The 19,857-nt window shown below is 40.8% G+C and overlaps 1 protein-coding gene across 2 annotated transcripts in view; it reads right to left on the reverse strand.

The window, feature by feature from the left end:
* Window positions 1-12,995: 12,995 nt before the first annotated feature.
* Window positions 12,996-19,857, reverse strand: part of adgb (androglobin) — a 48,625-nt gene continuing 41,763 nt past the window's right edge. Inside the window, exons 30-34 of one of the 2 annotated variants that reach the window (XM_034202752.1) lie at window positions 18,701-18,856; window positions 18,446-18,536; window positions 18,219-18,321; window positions 13,664-13,847; window positions 12,996-13,504 (exon numbers count right to left, since the gene is read on the reverse strand). In XM_034202752.1, coding sequence (XP_034058643.1) covers window positions 13,316-13,504; window positions 13,664-13,847; window positions 18,219-18,321; window positions 18,446-18,536; window positions 18,701-18,856 — 723 coding nt within the window. In that variant the 3' untranslated portion in view covers window positions 12,996-13,315. Of the gene's footprint in view, window positions 13,505-13,663; window positions 13,848-18,218; window positions 18,322-18,445; window positions 18,537-18,677; window positions 18,857-19,857 lie in introns of those variants that run through there. The other variant, XR_004567730.1, reaches the window with a different exon arrangement.

Genomic DNA, 19,857 nt, shown 5'->3' on the forward strand with positions numbered 1-19,857 from the left:
CTATGGCTATGACATAACCACCTTTTTGAGGCCTCCATGTGTTTCTCCTTAAGTCAGGAGCCCCCCTCCCTGTGCACCCTTGTGAGAGGAGAGGGAAAAAACTGCCTACTCTCTTATCAGAGAGTAAGGCATAAATCATTTATAGGTCTTACACTCAACTTAACAAACCACTGGTGTTTTGTTTATGCTGCAAATATAGAAAAACCTAAAATACGAAGTATTTTCATTGTGGGTTATACAAGAATATAATTGATTATATTTGATTATAACTAACTTTTGTTTTAAGTATTCAACATACTATAAAGCTCTCAACACATCCATTAGCTGTGTTTTATTATTCAACACAAAAACCCTGGGAAATATGTACACTGAACCAATTGAGAAAGTCTATTAGCTGTCATGCATGTGAGCAGAGCACTAATCTGGTACTAATCCCAAATCAGAGGTGAGGGTTGATGCGCCAGCTACAACTAACTATGACAACTGACTATGACTGTATCAAGCAGCTGCTGCACCAGCATTATGCACACTGGCTTTGCTCAAATTAGTATTTATATATAAGCAATGGCAAAAGCCTGTTACAAGCAGTCAATCAGTTAAACCAAATACACTCTACATACACACTGAATTTATGTAAGGTAGAATGATATTTTATAATTTGACATCTTTGTTTTAAAGACACGAAGTGTATTAATGATAAGAAGATTGGAAAGTGTAGTGAAAACGCCATACCTACCCATGCACCTTTGCATACATTACACAGATGTTTGCATATCGAAAGTGAATATGCATCTACATACTTCATATACAAACACGCATCTCATCACTCTGATTTTACGGCATAGGATTGTATGTTGTCTGATTATGTAAGGATGCAGTAGAATTGCATTATATTCCCATTTGAATATTTACTGATTTTCCTCAACTGTTTGAAAATCACTAAACACGACTACACAACATGAATGAGGTTTGGTAATTCTCACAACAATGCACATATACGCAACCACACACAGTATTTCCCTCTTGGGGATTTCGGCCACTTAAAATCTTACAGATGACCTAACAGGGATAGACCGTGTCTCTCACACACTCAAGACAGAGCCTCTCATAGCGCCACACTGTGCATCGGCATCACACTAAGCCCTTTGTGACCCTACAGCAGCAAGTCTCTGTGCTGTCTGAAGAAAGTAAAAAAAACAAAGGACACAGGTGACAACGGCAGGTCGCAGAGAGTCAGGGTGTCTGCCTGTCATGCAGAAGGACTGGAGGGACAAGGACCTTCCGCCTAACTGACAGCTGCAGTTAATCAAGCGAATCATAGCACACCTGAGTTTAAAGCTTATGGCCGTGTAGCTCCCCGCAGCATCCAACCACTGTGTCCTTATACAGCGAGTTAACGCAGCATAGCACTGGCTGACAAGTGAGAGGACATATAGTACTGTATCATCACACATATAACTCACGCACACTTGTGCTTGAGGCTTGTGATTAAAAGAAACAAGCAGAAGATGCTCACGCAAGATGTTTGTCACAAGAATTCAAACACAAAACAGAGGGAGCATAGAAGCCTCACACAAAGCTTACACAATGTGCACGATACAAACACATACAGACATAAACACACACGTCCCAGAGGGATTGCAAGTTAATGAGTCAATGCCCTTGAGGAAACACTTCATTGTCTCTGCCTGGTTAAATAGCAGGATGTTTTCAATGTCAAACAATCCCCCTGCAAACACACATGCAGATGTATCGCATGTGGACGGTTACAAAGCTTACATGCAGGTACATCTTAAATGTCCCTCAGCATAGCCCTCCTCCTTCTCACCAGTCCTTATGGTTACAGAGGAGCTTATAAATATTGATGGAAAGATAAAACATGAGGAGAAGTAGGGTGAAGAAATTGAAAATTACAATATTTTCAAAAAACTGGAGTCCAATACAAGCAGTGTTTATGGTCCTGGCATCAAGCCTCATTTTTGACAAATGTGTGAGAGGAGCTTATCAATATCTATTTTTACCATCAAAACATTTAGATGTTGTTAGATCAAGCTTTCAAGGTCAAACGTCCCTTTCAAGCCAGAAATAACTAAAACTGCATTTATTTTGTGGTGTGAGTGAGTGTGTGTGTGTGTGTGTGTGTGTGTGTGTGTGTGTGTGTGTGTGTGTGTGTGTGTGTGTGTGTGTATGTGTGTGTGTGTGTGTGTGTGTGTGTGTGTGTGTGTGTGTGTGTGTGTGTGTGTGTGTGTGTGTGTGTGTGTGTGTGTGTGTGTGTGTGTGTGTGTATTTGCAGACATGTTTGCTCGAGGGATGGACGTGACCCAATGTCAGCTTGTCTCTACCCAGGGCAGCACAGCTGGTATCAATTCCAATAACCAACCAAAGCGATAAGCTGACCATCAACACACACACACACACACACACACACACACACACACACACACACACACACCACACACACACACACACACACACACCACACACACACACACACACACACACACCACACACACACACACACACACACACACACACACACACACACACACACACAGGACCTCTGGGAGGACAGATTCTTAGAAAGAAGCAGAACTCGGCGAGCTGCCAAAATTAAGTTTACTTAAACCAGTCATCCGGAATTCGAAGAGAGAGACATGGAGGGTAATACTGTTGTGTCCTCAGTTCAATGTCACTGACTCAAAGGGTCAAGTCGGCAACTACCCAGTTGTCTGAGGGAGCAGAGGGGAAATCCAATACAGTCAATGAAAGGATACCATCCTTTTACTGGTATGAAGGGAACAGGGAAGTATCACAAATCCCTTCCCAAGCATTATTTGGTTTTGAAAAACAAATAAAACTAGGCTCAAAGGGATGTGTGTGTGCGTGTGTGAGTTCGAGAAAGAGACTAGTGTGCTGTCCTGTTTTCTAAGATAGCAATAATCAATGGCAGGCACAGGACGGGTTATCGATGACTCCCTTGTACAGCCACCCCCTGTTGGTTAAAGCTCTAATCAATTCACACTTTATAAAATCAGCACTTCATCATGACCAGGCACCTCACAAAATTCTTGCTGTCCACTCAGCAGAGGTGAATGTCTGTCAGGTAAGAATCATTACCTGAAAGGAAACTGAAGCCGTACACAATGGTTCACAGAAATTAGCACTGAAAAGTGGATTCTGAGGAAAGTTAAATGCCTTCTAAGACTACAGCTGTGCGACGGTGAGCCGTCTTTCTGCTGACTCCTCCCGTTCTGAAGCCTCTGTTGGTAAATTAAGCCAAACAATTATCCCCTGTGATTGGCAGGGGCTATTGCACAATCCAATAAAGTGGGATGAAACTTAGACTCCTGTTTTATTGGCAAACCTGACACCTCCCAGCTCTGCTGTGTAAACTGAGTCTGCACCGCTGAATTAATGCAATCATTTCCAACACGAGGCAATTAGGTTGTGATTTAAGCAGTCGCTGTGATGCTATTTAAGGAAATTGTGTGTATCCTCCCATCTATCTATTACCCTTGATCCCTGTATTGCTTTGAAGCGGTGATATCAAATGATTCATGATTAGTGCTGTGCTAAACAAAAGTGTTCCTCATATACAGGTACAAACAAACACTGAAGCGCACCTGGGGCGGTCTAAATCACCATTCAAAGATCTTTTGAAATAAACACTTTGGACAGGCTGTGGCAGAACAGGACGTTACATCAGCTCCATCCTGACAGCCACGACGGCTTTTCTATAATAACTATGGACATGTGCAGCTTCCAAACACACAGCGGCCACCAAAAGCAGTTCCCCGATATCAGTAGTTGTTAGTGTAACTGTCAGGGGATGACGTTGGGACTCAAATATCCCAGAAGCTTGGATGCAAAAACAAGCTTTGACTAGTATGTATTCACACACACGTAGCAATGTGCCCACACAGCACACACAATCTCATGATCCCTTCACTGTAAAAGTTGTGTAGTGATATGCTGAGTTGTCAACCCAGGCCCCTGCTTTGAATCGCAAAGCAGCCTATTTCTGCTGTCACGGTCAAATCTTTAAATGTACATAGAACTGGACCAAAGACTTTTATCTATAGATGGGAATCAGTCTCAGCCCTGCTTAAATATTGATTGGGTTTGACCTTCAAATAGGCATTGCCTTATCTTTACAAAGTATTAACTGGTAGTCCAGGGAGGACCTAGACGTTGATAAGTGAAAACCATAGGGAAATGAGGAAGATACAATTAGAAGGCCTATCTGTATAAGTTACAATAGGACACATTCTTACACAGGATTTCTCACGCTATAGGTCTCTTGTCACCTAAATCTGATGGTACTGTTTTTCTATGGTGATGATGACATTGTGTTCAGTGATTTATTCGCTCTGCACCTTTAAAAGTGAAGTGTTGCAGTTCGTGAAGTTCTCCAGACTCATTATTTGATCTTCACATCACCCCCAGTGTCTGCAAAGCTGCCGTGTTGGCTGAAGAGAGTGTTGGTGTTCTGGAGGCTGGGCCAAAAAAAGGGTAAAGAGGGAGTGTAGCCAGAGCAAGGTGAGGCAGGGGAGCAAATTAGTTAGGTTACAAGAGTGAGGCAGCAACCAGGTCAGCATTTCTGTGTCTGCAAGTCTGGGGTTCCGTGTGCATTAGGGGTTTTGTATTACTGCAGTAGAGCCTGGACGTCAATCTGTGAGCCCTCACCTTTTCCCCTTCACTGCTAGACTTGGCCTTTGCTCCATTGTCTGAGCTACAGAAGCACAGGCTTTTTTCTCTCAAAGTCTTTCTCTCCTGTCTTTTATCAGCGTAGCAGGTACTGAGGACGAACCTCTAAAGACATTCAGTCCCAGAGGGAGAGAGAAAAGGCAACATGACAATGCTGCAGCATGTTGAGCCAATAAGCCAAAGGACCCTGTATCAACCCCGTGCCAGCTGTTCATGTCTGGGTGTGTGTATGTGTGTATTATTGATGCGTGGGGAATGCATGAGCCTGGGCAAGCCAGAGAGAGGTGAACGAAAAGCCAAAAAGAGCTCACTACCTCATTCACACCAACGGTGTTTCGGGGCCGGTTCGGAGCTGGAGCTTGAAAAGCACCGGGTTTTCCTCTTCACACCGCAGCGGAGCAGCCTCTTATCTCCGGAATCCGGTTTGTTTCAAGCACCAAAAAATTGTCCGGCCAGAGCAAAAGCACCACTTACGTCACGCTTACGTCGAGGCGGGGGCAGGGGCAGGGGCGGGATCAACTCCTGAACAACAACAAGAAGCCCGCGTTTTATCCAGCTTGTACACAACGATGGAGAAACTTAACAAGCAGCAGTGGTCCACTGAAGAGACCAGCTACCTACTGGGAATCTGGTCTTCCGAAGAGGTACAGAGGAAGCTGGAGCACAATCGGCCATTGTTGTTGTTGTTGTCGGTGTCAGCTGTGAGGGGTTTCCGCGCGGTTTGGCTTTATGAAGCAGGCACGCAAACGGTTACGTCATGACGCAAACGATGACGCAATGACGCAGCACCAGTCGGACTCTGGGCGGTGTGAAAAGAGCCTCCGCTAAACCGAAGAACCGGTTCTGAACCTGAAAAGCTCTAGCACGGAGCTTGAACCGGAGTTGCGTTGGTGTGAATGAGGTAAATTGAGCATAAGGTTCTTGAATAGTTGAAGGGCGCTGCATATTCTTTGCAGACATTACAGATTGCAGATTTGTTTCACTTTTATTTTTTTTATTATATTTTTTATTATATCATAACTACTTTTTTTAACATAGTAACATTAAGCTGTCTGTGGCTCTTTCCTGCTGTAACGATGCAAATGTCCCCTCTGTGGAACTAATAAAAGTATTCTGATTTACACATTGCCTTTTTTATGGAATAAAAAATTACTGGGTTGTGCATAATGCAGAAATAGTTCTACATTGAATAATATGCCTACTTGCTAAAAATAATTAGATGAGGGGATCAATGCCACTCTCATACCAATATGAAGCAACAGCCAGAACGTGATTAGCCTAGCTTAGCATAAAAAGCAGTGGGGGGACGCTAGCCTGGCTCATGGTTAAAAAAAACTATTAACACCTCAAACACTTACCTATTAATATTTTTAATATATTTTGTTACCCACACACTCAAACTATGATGTAAAAATGTCAAGTTGTGCCTTAGAGCGTGCTTTAATTCCCATGGCCAGGCCAGTGAACTCCTGGAGTATGTCACTGTCTTCCAACCTAGTCTCACGGCATTTCGTGTTCACCAACACGATTTTTAATCTATTGATTCGTGTTCACCAACACGATTTGCCCCTTTTTTTCGTGTTGCACAGCACGATTTAAAAAGCAATGTATTTCTACTACCTGCAGCACGTCTTTTTCTCCAGTCGGGTCGAGGAAGACCGGAAGCTGTGTGGTTCATAAAAACATGTTCTTACTCAATATCAAGCCACAGTTATTGCTTTTATTTGAAATCGTATAATTTCGGACTTTTGTTGCCGTCTGTGAGGAAAATAAATGGGGCTCAGAGCCTCAGGATACTGAAATCTGTATTTTTTAAATCTTTTTTTCCTTCTAATTTGTTATTCTTTTCAAAATAACACACTGTTATTTACTCACCAATAACACACAATTATCCTTGCTTTTATTTATTGGTTTAATTCCATAATCTCGGGCTTTTTTGGCGTCCGTCAGGAACTGAATTTCAAAATAAAAATAACCGGAAACAGACGTAGGCATTTCGAGCGATTACCCAAGATCCTCAGCTATGGCTTTAAGCTCGTTTATTGGATGTTTTAGCCGCAATGCATGCTGGGATTAGGTGTTTATATGATATGAAATCCGGAAAACATTTGAAAAGAATAAAATAATACTTAATTCCGAGCGCTCTTGCTTTTATCTTTGAAAGTCATCGCATAACGGCATTGTAATACACGGTTCGGCTGCATTGTATATTACAGATCTGCCGTAGTTCTTTATTTATAGAGCCCTGATGACAAGACCTTTGGAAAAACTGAGAAAATGCCGCCGAAACTGAATACTTGACGTGGATCATAAATATATTCAGCAATTAAACAACATCTTCAATTTCTCTTCACACAATACGTCTCCTTGCAGTATCAACACTAATTCGGCTGACTTTTACATTTGATCTAATTCACAGATAGGTTATATTTACACCATAACGGTGCACAGCTGATATAAAAGGACTGTAGTTTTTAAAGATATTACTGATTTTCTTTGAATGTAAGAATTTAAATACTGAGTCTGAAATAGTATAGCAATATGCTGTAAAATTATGTGAAAGCATGCATAAAACTACACATTTTCAGATGTTGTACGAAAACAAAAGTGTCCTACTCTAATAATACAAAGTTATTATGGCTGTGTGTACCTTGTGTGCACCGCCTAGTGGTTAAAGCACGTTATTGCATTATTGTGTTTTATTTGATTAAAAAAATATTAAGAGTACATACTTTCATAGGGGGAAAGTATAAATATAGAATATAAAAAATCAAGAAGATACTATAAGTGATCTCTACAATAAAACAGTTTAGTGCAGAATGTACAAAGATATTAATAGGAGGAGGTGCAAAACAGAAAAACGAATTAACCTTTATTTAAACATTAAATAACAGATTAAGGTCTTCTTTTAAATAAGAAAAAAACTTTGGGGGTATCTATCTACAGATAAATATTAAGCCTGACAAAGTACTTAACGTCTAATATATTGCTTTCCTGCAATGTTAACTATGTTGAAGCACTTATTTTAACTGATATTATACATATGAATTATACTCTTATGTATGTAGATAGAATAAGAAATGTGCAGAATATGACAGTTTAATGGTGGAGGTACACACATATTGATAGATGTCTTGTAATGCACTGTTGAGGAACCTGTAACCTAAGTGTTTCATTCATTGCATAACTACACCGTAGTTGTGTATATGATATGTCAATACACCTTTGAAAATCTTGAAAGGGATGTGCAAAATAGCCATAATATACAGTCTTTAATTAACTATTAGTAGAGAATAACGAGTAATGAATATACTTTATTACTCGTTTCCATTCATGTCAATTGCAGATACATGTTTAGTCTTCTCAAGCACCAACTATCAAATATCTCTCCTGATTGTTGGCACTTGACAATCACCTTACCTGAATTTTACTCAGGTGTAACAAAAGTCTGATTTAAGGGTTGTTTATATTTCACATAATTAATCAGAATCTGCAAAGTAACTCAAATAAATGCAGTGGAATAAAAATACCGGGTTAACCTCTGAATTGTAGTGGAGTAGAATTACAAAGTAACTGTCATGTGGGTATTAATGCTGCGCATTATGGACACAAGCGATTTTCACCCATTTATTAATGATATGTTTTACATTTGATAACACCAATGTGTTTAATACTGGCAACTTCTAATTGTGGGAAAAACGAAAACGTTCAGTAGAGACGTCCCATAGAACATTTTGCGAAACACAATAGCCAGCATGTGTAGTTCTGGGGGGGCGTTCGATTCCAGTTTTGGATAGTCTGGCGTGGTTTCGTTCCATTTCACACAGCTGTTTGACGCTCTGCGTAACCTTACGGGGACTGTAGTCCTAAACGATAGCTGGGGATTATGGGTAGTGTAGTGTCTTCGGCCATCCTAAACTCAGAAATGTTGACAATCGCAATGATGCTCGAAATGTCCCTACGTCTGTTTCCGGTTATTTTTATTTTGAAATTCAGTTCCTGACGGACGCCAAAAAAGCCAGAGATTATGGAATTAAACCAATAAATAAAAGCAAGGATAATTGTGTGTTATTGGTGAGTAAATAACAGTGTGTTATTTTGAAAAGAATATCGAATTAGAAGGAAAAAAATATTTAAAAATACAGATTTCCGTATTCTGAGGCTCTGAGCCCCATTTATTTTCCTCACAGACGGCAACAAAAGTCCGAAATTATACGATTTCAAATAAAAGCAATAACTGTGGCTTGATATTGAGTAAGAACATGTTTTTATGAACCACACAGCTTCCGGTATTCCTCGACCCGACCGGAGAAAAAGACGTGCTGCAGGCAGTAGAAATACATTGCTTTTAAAATCGTGCTCTGTAACACGAAAAAAAGGGGCAAATCGTGTTGGTGAACACGAATCAATAGATTAAAAAATCGTGTTGGTGAACACGAAATGCCGTGAGACTGGGTTGTGTCTTAATGATGCAGCAATACACTAACAGGTCCTGTCGCTAACTGATCTACTGCATTGATGCAGTTCAGGCTTAATTGTCTAGTGGTAAACAACTTAAAGATCAAATGCAAAGCTTCCAAATATGCTACATTTTTATAGAAATGTTGTTTTTAAGACTGCCTGTATTTTTTATTTTATTTAAATCGAGATAATACACCCAAAAAAAAGCTTTTTATTGATCCAAAACTCGACCCAAAGCCGTCTGAATTTCTGACATGTAATTCCCAGCAGCCTCCGCGCGCGTGACGTAATAGTGGCCAAACAGTCTCTGGACCAAATATCCCGACTCGGCAGTCTCGGTCACATGTTTTTCGAAAAGAAAACTGAATTAACATGGGTTATTGTTGAGCTTTTTGTTGTACGAACGGTGCGGGATCTGGGAGAGTTTTACATGCAATTCCCAAAGACCAAATCATCCGCAAAAAATGGATTTTTTTAGTGAATCGTGTTGGATGGCAACCGACAAAATGGAGCAAGTTGTGTTCTGACCACTTCGCGTGTGATGCATACGACGTTGATCCTGCTATCATGAAGTCTGTTGGTGGAGAAGCATTAATAGCACGTCGGAGGCTGAAACCCGGAGCCGTCCCCTCCACATTTCAGCACAAGAAACCACTGAAAGAACGAAAGAGCCGGGCGATGCAGAAACGCCAAAGAATTGAGGTAAACAACTTTTGATTATATTTCAAAGCGCACGGAGCACAGCAGATAACGGAATTGCAGTTTTATTGCTTATAGAGGTGGGCACCGTTAGATTCTGTGTCTTTACGATCATAAACAATGTGTTGGATGTGGAGCTAGGATAAGTAATAAGGGCGCTAGGAGTGATAGGTTAGCATTTTTCGCTCGGGGCTAATTCACTGTTAGCATTGTAGTTTATCTGCAGCTCATTCATCGCTCCTCCACTCATAACGGAAAATGTCGAACGTCCTACAGTCGGTGATGCAGACTTCTTCTCCCATCTCTTCCTTCACTTTCCCATAGTTGTGGCAGCACTTGTTTTCTCGGCTTGTATGCATGGTCTGGCAGTTTCCACATCTACACCAATTCTCAGCACCCTCGGCCTCTTCCTCAGATGGCGAACTTGAATCATCACCATCAGCACTTTCATCGGTGATATCAGGTGACGTTTCCTTGTATTTCCTCTTCGACATCAGAGGCTCGTAGAGATAGGGTTGGATGTCGACAACATACTCCAGATATTGGGTGGCCTCCGACTCAGAATCAGACATGATAAGCCGGGTGGAAATATGTTAGGCATTGAACAAATTCCCATCCACCTCGTCCTTGTGAGGTGAGTCCGCCTGGAATTTATTTTTCTAAACCTCTCTAAAAAGGTCAAATTTCACTTGTTTTGCATCAATCTTGATACAGGGTACTTATTATATGTTATAGTTTGGATTCCTAAAGCTTTTAGTCTATAGTCTACTCAGAATCAGACATGATAGACGAAACTAGTTGTACTATCGGCGGAAGCCGCTGTGATTGATAAGCCAGGTGGAAATATGTTTGGCACATCTGACGTCACGCGCCGCCATCTTGCGGAGGAGAAAATAAATCGTCGGACTTGGTGTTGGGGGTTGAACAAAATTAATATTGCGCATTGCCAGACTCATATTATCTCCGATTTTAATACTGCAATATCTTAGATAGTGTTGTAGCTATATGATTTCGATTGTACTGGCAATTATACAAAAAGCTTTGCATTTGATCTTTAATGATAACGTACCGATAACTAAAAGTAGGAGACGTAATGAACTCGATGACAACTGTGACTCCCTGATACTGAACCACATGCTCAAAGCTCAATGAAAGAGATCATTGCATACAAAGTTGTTGCCATAGAGACGGAGAGAGATATCATTAATACACAGTCAGTTCCTGCAAGTTGAAATGCCCTTTTGTGATTCACAAAAGTAACAGCAAATAAATTGATTAAGGCATTCTTGAATTATTACCTCACTAAATGGAAAGTAAATTAAAGAGCCACCGCAGTCTCCACATCGCTCGGGAAATGTGTATCTACTTAATTTCATCATCCCTCAGTGTGGGTCCATTTAAGAATCAAATATTTTCTTATTACTTGTGGGAAGTCAAATGCACACACAATCACACAATCACACAATCACACACACACACACACACACACACACACACACACACACACACACACACACACACACACACACACACACACACACACACACACACACACACACACACACACACACACACACACACACACACACACACACACACACACACACACACGCACGCACGCACGCACGCACGCACACACACACACACACACACACACAGGCTGATTGTCCCCTTGTTTTCAAGGTTATACGCTAGTTCCCCGTTGCTCACAATACATTTGCATCAAACTACCAGCCAACAGCTGCCAATTAACATACAGCCTCTCCGTTAATACACACACGTCAGTGCCAATTACAGTGTAGGTTGATCTCTCTCTCTCTCTCTAATGGTGCGACACATTATACACCCAAACACTATACCTCGCATAGAGGAGGGTGGGTTTAGGGGTAAGGAAAAAAGCTAATCAGAGCTGATGTTTTAGTTGGCGAAGACTGGGTGAGAGAACAGTACAGAGGGCGGAAGGCTTTCATGATTAGCTCTGTCATGCAGGTACAAGCGTTGAAATAGTGATCTGCTGGATGAGGCCTTACAATGATAAGGTGTTATTTATTACACACATCTTGCATGAGCAGAAGCAATAAAGACATTGTTCAAAGTATAAATATGTGCAGGTATTCCCACAAATAATCAAAATACTGTAAATTGTTCCTTGTGTCTACAGCATCTTTTTACAAGTCCAAATAGGATGTAATTCATATGTTATATAATCATAATTTAAGTTCAATAGTATAGCAAGGGGGAATCCTTTTCTACAAGAAAAGGATTTCAATGAACAAATTGTCAGCAGCACGGTACAAAAGTTTTATAACAGAGTGGATTACTGCAGGATGACTTTGCACATGCACACACATACAAGCAGGCACAACTAATACCTCTCAACCCTTTATCTTGTGCACACACACACAGACACACACACACACACACACTCTTACACAAGAACAAACCGCAGTATAATAATTTCCTTCATGCAGCAGCACGAAATTGAACTATTCATTATTGTCAAGCATGAAAACAGCATAGCGTTGTAATGAAAATCTATTAACGTCGACAGCCACTAGATGGCACCCTCTTCCCTTTCATTTCCAATTTAACTTCCCATTCCTCAGCTGGTCAGCTGACTGTGGGATGGAGACCAACTAGATACTTTTTTAAATACTAAGCTAAGATAAAGGGCACTTACTTCACTATACGACAAAGAAACACTTGATTGATCAACAGTTATGCATTACATCAGAAGACTCTCCATCTGAAATATATTCACTTCAACCTTGGGGGTTATGGAAATCAATGCTCACCTTCCTATGTTGTATTTTCCATATAAAACACGTTGCCTTGGAATGGACTCTTGTGGGCTTCTATCAGCAGGAACATATCAATTAACCAATCAATCAGTACCACTCAGCTAGCAGGCGGTTGGCTGTATCCATCATGTCTCAACTCAAACAATCAATACAGTGACCTTCAAGAAAACAAAAGATTTGCAGAATACAATCAGGCACACCGGGCAGCAAAAAGTCAAAGCAGTGAATTGCAAGTGAGATTGCTTGACATTGTCAGTGCTATAAAAAAAAAATGCAGAAAGCCAAATGCATTTTTTGTCTTTATTTAGAATGTAAAGCATTGCTCATATTATGATTTGAAAAATGAACGAAAAATACATAAAACACTTTTGTAGGTGAACAGTGTTAATACAAGTTCTAAATGAAAGATAACAGGTATCAATATGTGCTATGGGAATATGTTTAGCTGTCATACAGAATAAATGTTCTCAAAGTTCTTAGTTTCATATTTCAAAAGAGTGAGTTAATTGCAGCTCTGAATCAGGTGCTGGAACAATCTTTGAGTGAGGTATTATATCATCAGGTGCAGGATACGATGTTGTGATTGGATTCTTCAGTATTGTTGAGAAGTGTCTGTTGAGGAGAGCTGAGAGTGATGCCAATGACCATCATTTCTTTTTGCCAGCACTCTTGGCACGTTTGTTGGGCTGCTGGGTGGCAGCAGAGTCGGGGGTTGTTTTTTCTAAAGTTGCCTGCTGGGCCTCCACCATAGGTTGTTTCGCTTCATGTTCCATTTTAATGTTTGCCTTCTGACGGTTACTTAATGCCCCGCAAGCATCGAGGAATATCTTACAGTGCTGCCACAAGAGAGGTAAAGAGAAAGATGTTACAGGATGATGTGAGGGAGAGGAAGCTGATAACATATCTCCCTCACTCTCTCTTACATTGATATTCACAAATGATGATTTTTTTACTGTCTGCACCGTCACTCAGTGCCCTCGCTGTTCTTCACTGACCTGCATGTTCTCATTTATCTCCGGGTGGTGTGTCCTCAGCTGCTTCCGGTTGAGCTGTTGCTGTTTCTGGTGTTCCAGCACATTGTCTCGGATCAACCGGTAAGTCTGGATCTTTTCTAAGCGCTCCCTCTGCTGGATCTCCTCCATTTGGGAGTCCATCAGAGCAGGGAAATCCGTTTGGCGTCTAAAGAATGTACACAAGGAGTTGATACAATGTGTATATGTATCCACTTTACTATATTATATCACCAGCGTGTTATTATTTGATGGTTTATTTTTTGCTTTGTGAGTGCTTAAAGGATTTCTCTGACAAATATAATGTTGTTCCGAAAAATATGTTCTACTAAATTGTGATTTAAGGAATAGATAATATATCTCCAGCTCAAACTATACCAAACGTAGTAACACTTAACATTAAGTTACTACAATTAACATTAATTAATACATTAATAAGCATTGACACAGTTAATGACCACTTAATTGATTTGCCAAAATAATCATTTCAAATGTGTTAATGTCAAATATTCAACTATGGTATTCCTGTATACCTTATTTAATCGTCATCATTTTTTTGTAACCCAAATTAAATGTCAATCTAATGAAGTTCTTTGATATGATCAGTAGAGGGCGCACCATACTGCTCTGAAGGACATGTTATTGCATTAAGCTTATTATTTGTGGTAGTTTTACTTCTTCATTATTAATCATAGCATATCTATGAATGAGGGACTGCTCCACATGGCTCTTAACATGTTCTCCCAATATTTGGAATGAATTATGTTGATAACAGATGATGGTCATGACGAAGTGGTTTACTGTTAGAAATGTTTGTGACTTACAATTTCAAAGAGCATTAATTAATGCTTTTTACCAGCCTTATGCATTCATGAAGTGTAACTTCATGTACAATAAGACCATCTACAGTACATTAAAGGAACAAACAAATCTGAATACTATGGAGTCTGTAGTGTCTACAGATCTCGACTATCGTATTTGAGTATTTCTCATATGATTATATAACTTGAATTTGTGTTTGTGGATAGAGGACAGTTATACAAGAAATGAGTGAAGCCGTCAACATGTGTTTGAGAAAGACAAATGGCTGGGAATCATCTGAGGCACACAGAGGGATGAATTCAAATACAAGTGCTAAATGCAGCTGTCTACTTCCTATAGATGACCTTAATGAAGAGGGGAGGCCAGTGGAGGTGATGATGGAGTGCATTTAATTTAATGCCTGGTTCAACCTCTTTCACAGCGTGTCTTTAAATGGAATTGCGTGTGTGTGTGTGTGTGTGTGTGTGTGTGTGTGTGTGTGTGTGTGTGTGTGTGTGTGTGTGCATGAGGGTGAATTAAAAATGTGCCCTGCGCTGCACCTTTGTGTGAAAGAGGTGTATTGCAGACTAATCAGACTCTGCTAATAGACTACTCCTCTGGATCTCTCTCGGCTCAGATTGCAGGCCACGCTGTCAGCAGCCGTTAGCAGCTGGACACAGAAACACACGTGCAGGCACACACATGCACACACCCGCCCACCCACAGCAGGAGAGGGTGGAGAGGTGATGAGCGAGGGGAACATCTCATTGGAGCAAGGAGCTCATTGGGGTCCTGAAATAGCTATCTAATTAACAGACCCAAATATCATCTCATTTATCATGGAGAGGGACGGACAGAGGGAGGAAGGGATGGAGGGAGGAGAGGTGGTGTGAGGGAGAGCAACGGGAGACAGACGGGAACCGTAGAGGGAGACTCTTCGCTTCAGAATACTGACATTTCAGCCATAGACGAACAGGAAACTCTCAACGTACGTGCTTAGGAAACTGTATTGATTTGAGACTTTCTTAATAATTATATTTCCATTGTTGAGTGCTACAACAAACAATGTTGTTGCAATTAAAGCTTTGTGTGACCTTACTGATTGTGGAGCTGGTGTACTGCATGCTAAAATGATGTACTGTAGATAAACTAAACCATGAAGCAGGCGGATCCAAGAAAGGAAAGAAAATCTCAGAATCATCAAAGCAACACTCTGTTCACTTCATTTCTGCGGCTACAAGTAGGATGTGTTGTATACAGCAGGGGTTCCCAACCCGGTACCGGTCCGCGGATATTTTTTTCAAAAAGTGTTTAATTTTCGCACCTATACCAGTCATATTATTTCATCCAGTAGCCTAGTTAATCTTTCACCAGAAAACCGTTGAAAATGGCTTTTATGATGTTCCGAGGGATTCGGCGGCTCAGCCTATAAGGTCTCAGCCTCTCGTGCGCACGAGAAAGTTACCGGTGCGCCAAGTAGGAAGAGGAGCGCACAGGATCACAACCGTTTAATTGCAGACTGTTATGTTTATGTGGGGAAATAGCAGTGCATACATTATTTGAGATATATTTCAAACTCTGACTTAATTTTAAGGACATGTCGGCCAGGGGTGTAGAGCTATTTGTTTAAGCACCGGATTGGCAAAACAGGAGAGTAAACCAGTCTGCCTTGATCTATGAATTAATGTCCGGGACTCTCACGGTATCTGCTGCCCGCAGCTGTTTTATAGAAGGAAAGCCTCCTTCACTTCATGAAATGGCTGCAGCATCAGGAGGCAGCGGGACGTGTAACTCCACCTCTGAGAAGTGCAGCACCAGCGGGTAAAGATGTGCCTTTTTACGCACCGCCTTCGCTGTGTTTACCTTCATCAGAACAGCTTCAGAGTGACTGCAGGGCAGGCTGCTACGTGTTAACCACACACACCTCTACACACATCTCTACACACATCGAACTGCCCGATTACTCCCCCCTTTTATTAGTTGTATGAAGGAGATGTCCAGTCACCAAGACGCATGATGTGTGTGTGTGTGTGGGTGTGTGTGTGTGTGGTGTGTGTGGTGGTGTGTGTGTGTGTGTGTGGGTGTGTGTGTGTGTGTGTTGTGTGTGGTGTGTGTGTGTGTGTGTGTGTGTGTGTGTGTGTGTGTGTGTGTGTGTTGTGTGTGTGTGTGTGTGTGTGTGTGTGTGTGTGTTGTGTGCTCTGCTCTGTGTGTTCGGTGTGTTTGTGTCTGTCCGACACCGGCATTTGTTTTCAAATGACCATGAACAGTAATTTACACACATCTGGCTAACTCCATAGGTAACCTATATGCGGGTGTTCCCATAAGAAGTTAGTTTAATCTTAATCTCGATGTAGTGCTAAATGCTGTCGGAGTGCACCGGAACGAACGACACTATCATAATATCTTCTGAAAACAAATGTCACACAGACACACACACACACACACCCCGGAGATGTCCTAATGCGCCTTCTCCTCGTTTTCCCATCACTGAATTATCCGTAAATCATACAAACAAAACCAAAACGTTGATTTATCTGTTTTCCCGTTTTGGTCTAAAAACTGAATAACCTCGGTTTTTTGGTTTTCCGTTTTTCTGAAAAAACAAAAAACGACACCGGTTCTTTTTTAAACGTTGTTAATATGTTTTGGATGCATATTGTTCTAGTATTTGTTCAGGCTGTTACATACAATTAGCCTCTGTTGCTACCTGCTGGTGGTGAGTAAATATTAAAATCAGTTAAAATTGACAACCGGTCCGCGGTTATTGGATCTGCCGGTCCTTGGCACAATAAAGGTTGGGAACCCCTGGTATACAGTACTAAACTATTTTTGGACCAATCATGCCATTATAACATTCACCTCAGCCATCAAGTAAATAAACAACTATATTCCTTGAGAAATCAGTTACAGTATATTCAATTAAGAAATGCAGTTTTTTTGTTTTAAATGTGTGACTTTGTGGTTTGACATATCATAAAACTGGTGTAATTTCTAAGATTGTTTTTCATGAAGAACCCCTCCATTTAGCCGATCCTTAATATCTATAAATGCCACAGTAGATAGTCTATAGATTATCCCACGGGGATAAATAAAGTATATCAAATATCTTTCAGGCCAGCCAGAGCTCACAGTCTTGTAACACTGATGTTCACTGCACCAATAGGAGCAAAGGTCACAGGAAATCCCTAGCAATGTCCTGCAGACACTGTATGAACCAAGCTGGTATGGATGCTGAAGTTTCTATGTCCACGAACATAACATGCACACTGAAAATACACAGATATTAACACGCCCTCGTTCACTCCTCTACAAGGCCTCGCCGCTAATGCAGGCCTACAGACTAGAAAACAGAGGAAACTACATGAGGCAGCTGGAGTGCATACAAACAACACTGCAACAGGAAAACATTAAATAGCCTTTTGGAATAATGCAGTGAGATGATGAGTCCGTCTTAGTTGTTTATGTATTATTATCCATGGCTGACCTCTAAGCACACTAAATGTGTTGGTACAGGCTGGAATACTAAATATTGAGGTGTCAAAACAAGCCGCAGGGATAATTCTGAAATGTATAGTTGTGTGGCTATAAACCATGTTAACACAACATGACATCTACAATCTGCTCTAATCAGCATTCTATCTTTTATACTTATGCTGTTGGATAATATTATTAAGATTAATAATGATATTTCAAACAAATGGAAAATATTGTGTTTGGTGGGTGGGTGGGGGGGGGGTACCTGATGAAAGGAGTGTAGTCCATGGACGGACAGGAGCATGAGGCGTTGGTCAGCTTTTTGTTAGATGGATTCAGAGAGATGTCAGAACCAAATTCGTGCACAGCTGTTAAAAGAACCAAGAATTAGAAATGATCTCATCATTAACTTACTGTATATGACAAGTAGAGGAAACAGAAAGTGCCAAAATATATAAATATATGCACGTTTGTGTGTATAAAATATGGTACCTGGCTCTCCGTTTTCTGTGTCATCTGTAGAAGTTTCATCACCTGCTTGGTGTTGGAGTTGGTTACAAAACTTGAGACGAGACTGTAATGCCTAAAATAAAACAAAACATTCCGTAGTTGAAGTAGTATTATAGTAATTTACACCATTTTCTAAATCACACCTTAAATATTTCTTCAGCAGATAACATTAGAAACACAAATATTGGAATGAATTAAACTGATGAGTAACTACATTGAATCACAACTGCTTGTTACCCTGGCACAGCGGCCTGCCTCAGCCATCTCCCAGGCTTTTTTAGTGGCTTTGATCCAGTCCCTCCTCTCTGTGTCCTTGGTCACCTTGATGCTCTCCGATTGGCCTGTATCACTGACCACACGCAGAGTCCAGTTGGCCTTAGACAGGTCAAGGCTCTGCACAAATATGTACACACACACGGACAAAAGCATGACACACACGCTCCAGCACACAAACATCCTAGTTGAAGGTCACTGTACCACAGCACATCATGTCTCTTTCAATGAGCCACTCAGACAGTCTGGTACACAGCCGGCGACCATTACATGCACTGTTCAGCTGTTTTGTCTTCATTGTTAATAATAGATCCATTTTTGTTCATTTATGCAGGGATCATTATGTTCTCTACCTCCACCAATGTTGTGCTCCCGATGCCAAGAAAATATTCACAATGGAGATGTATCTGTCACTATTATGAAAATGTCAGTCTTTAGGGTTTGACATGTAGCGCAGGAGAGAATAAAAGGCACTTGCTATGCAGCTCAGAGATTTATCAAGCCGCTGTGTTTCTATCTCCTCAACCAAGACAATTCTACTGATTACACACCATGAGATTGTATTATGTGATAAGCATCTCCTATTCAGTGTAAAGACACGCAGGTCAGTCTAGCAGTTGTGGGATTGGATGCATGTCAAAGTTGGCTGATAAGAAAATATGTAAATACTGAACTGCCTATTTAAATAGACATGTCCGGAGTGAGCTCATTATATGTGGATGGGAATATTTGAAGAGGAGTGAAGTGCGTACTCAACAGAAGTGCCTCTACAAACCCTCTTATTAAAAAGGTTAATATTACTAGTTTTGCCAATCCTGACCAAGTTTTACATTACCACTGCAGTTTGTCTAAACATAGGATACTTTGGAAAATACACTGTGGAAACAAATATGCAAGGATAACAAAAGCAGTGCAAGGCCTTCAGTTCGAGGGCATAACATCTACTCTATTTGAGTTGGCAAGAACGTTGGTAAATGAATGGTTTTCATAGATAGCATTGTATTATAAATTCCACTTGCAATCCAAAAAGCATATTTAATCCAATAAAAGCTAATGAAACGCAACAGTCATTTGGAAATGCAATTTGGCAGATATGATGAAGAGCTTTTCAGACTTCTCCT

The sequence above is a fragment of the Gymnodraco acuticeps genome, unplaced genomic scaffold (genome assembly GCF_902827175.1).
Source record: "Gymnodraco acuticeps unplaced genomic scaffold, fGymAcu1.1, whole genome shotgun sequence".
NCBI classification, from domain to species: Eukaryota; Metazoa; Chordata; class Actinopteri; order Perciformes; family Bathydraconidae; genus Gymnodraco; species Gymnodraco acuticeps.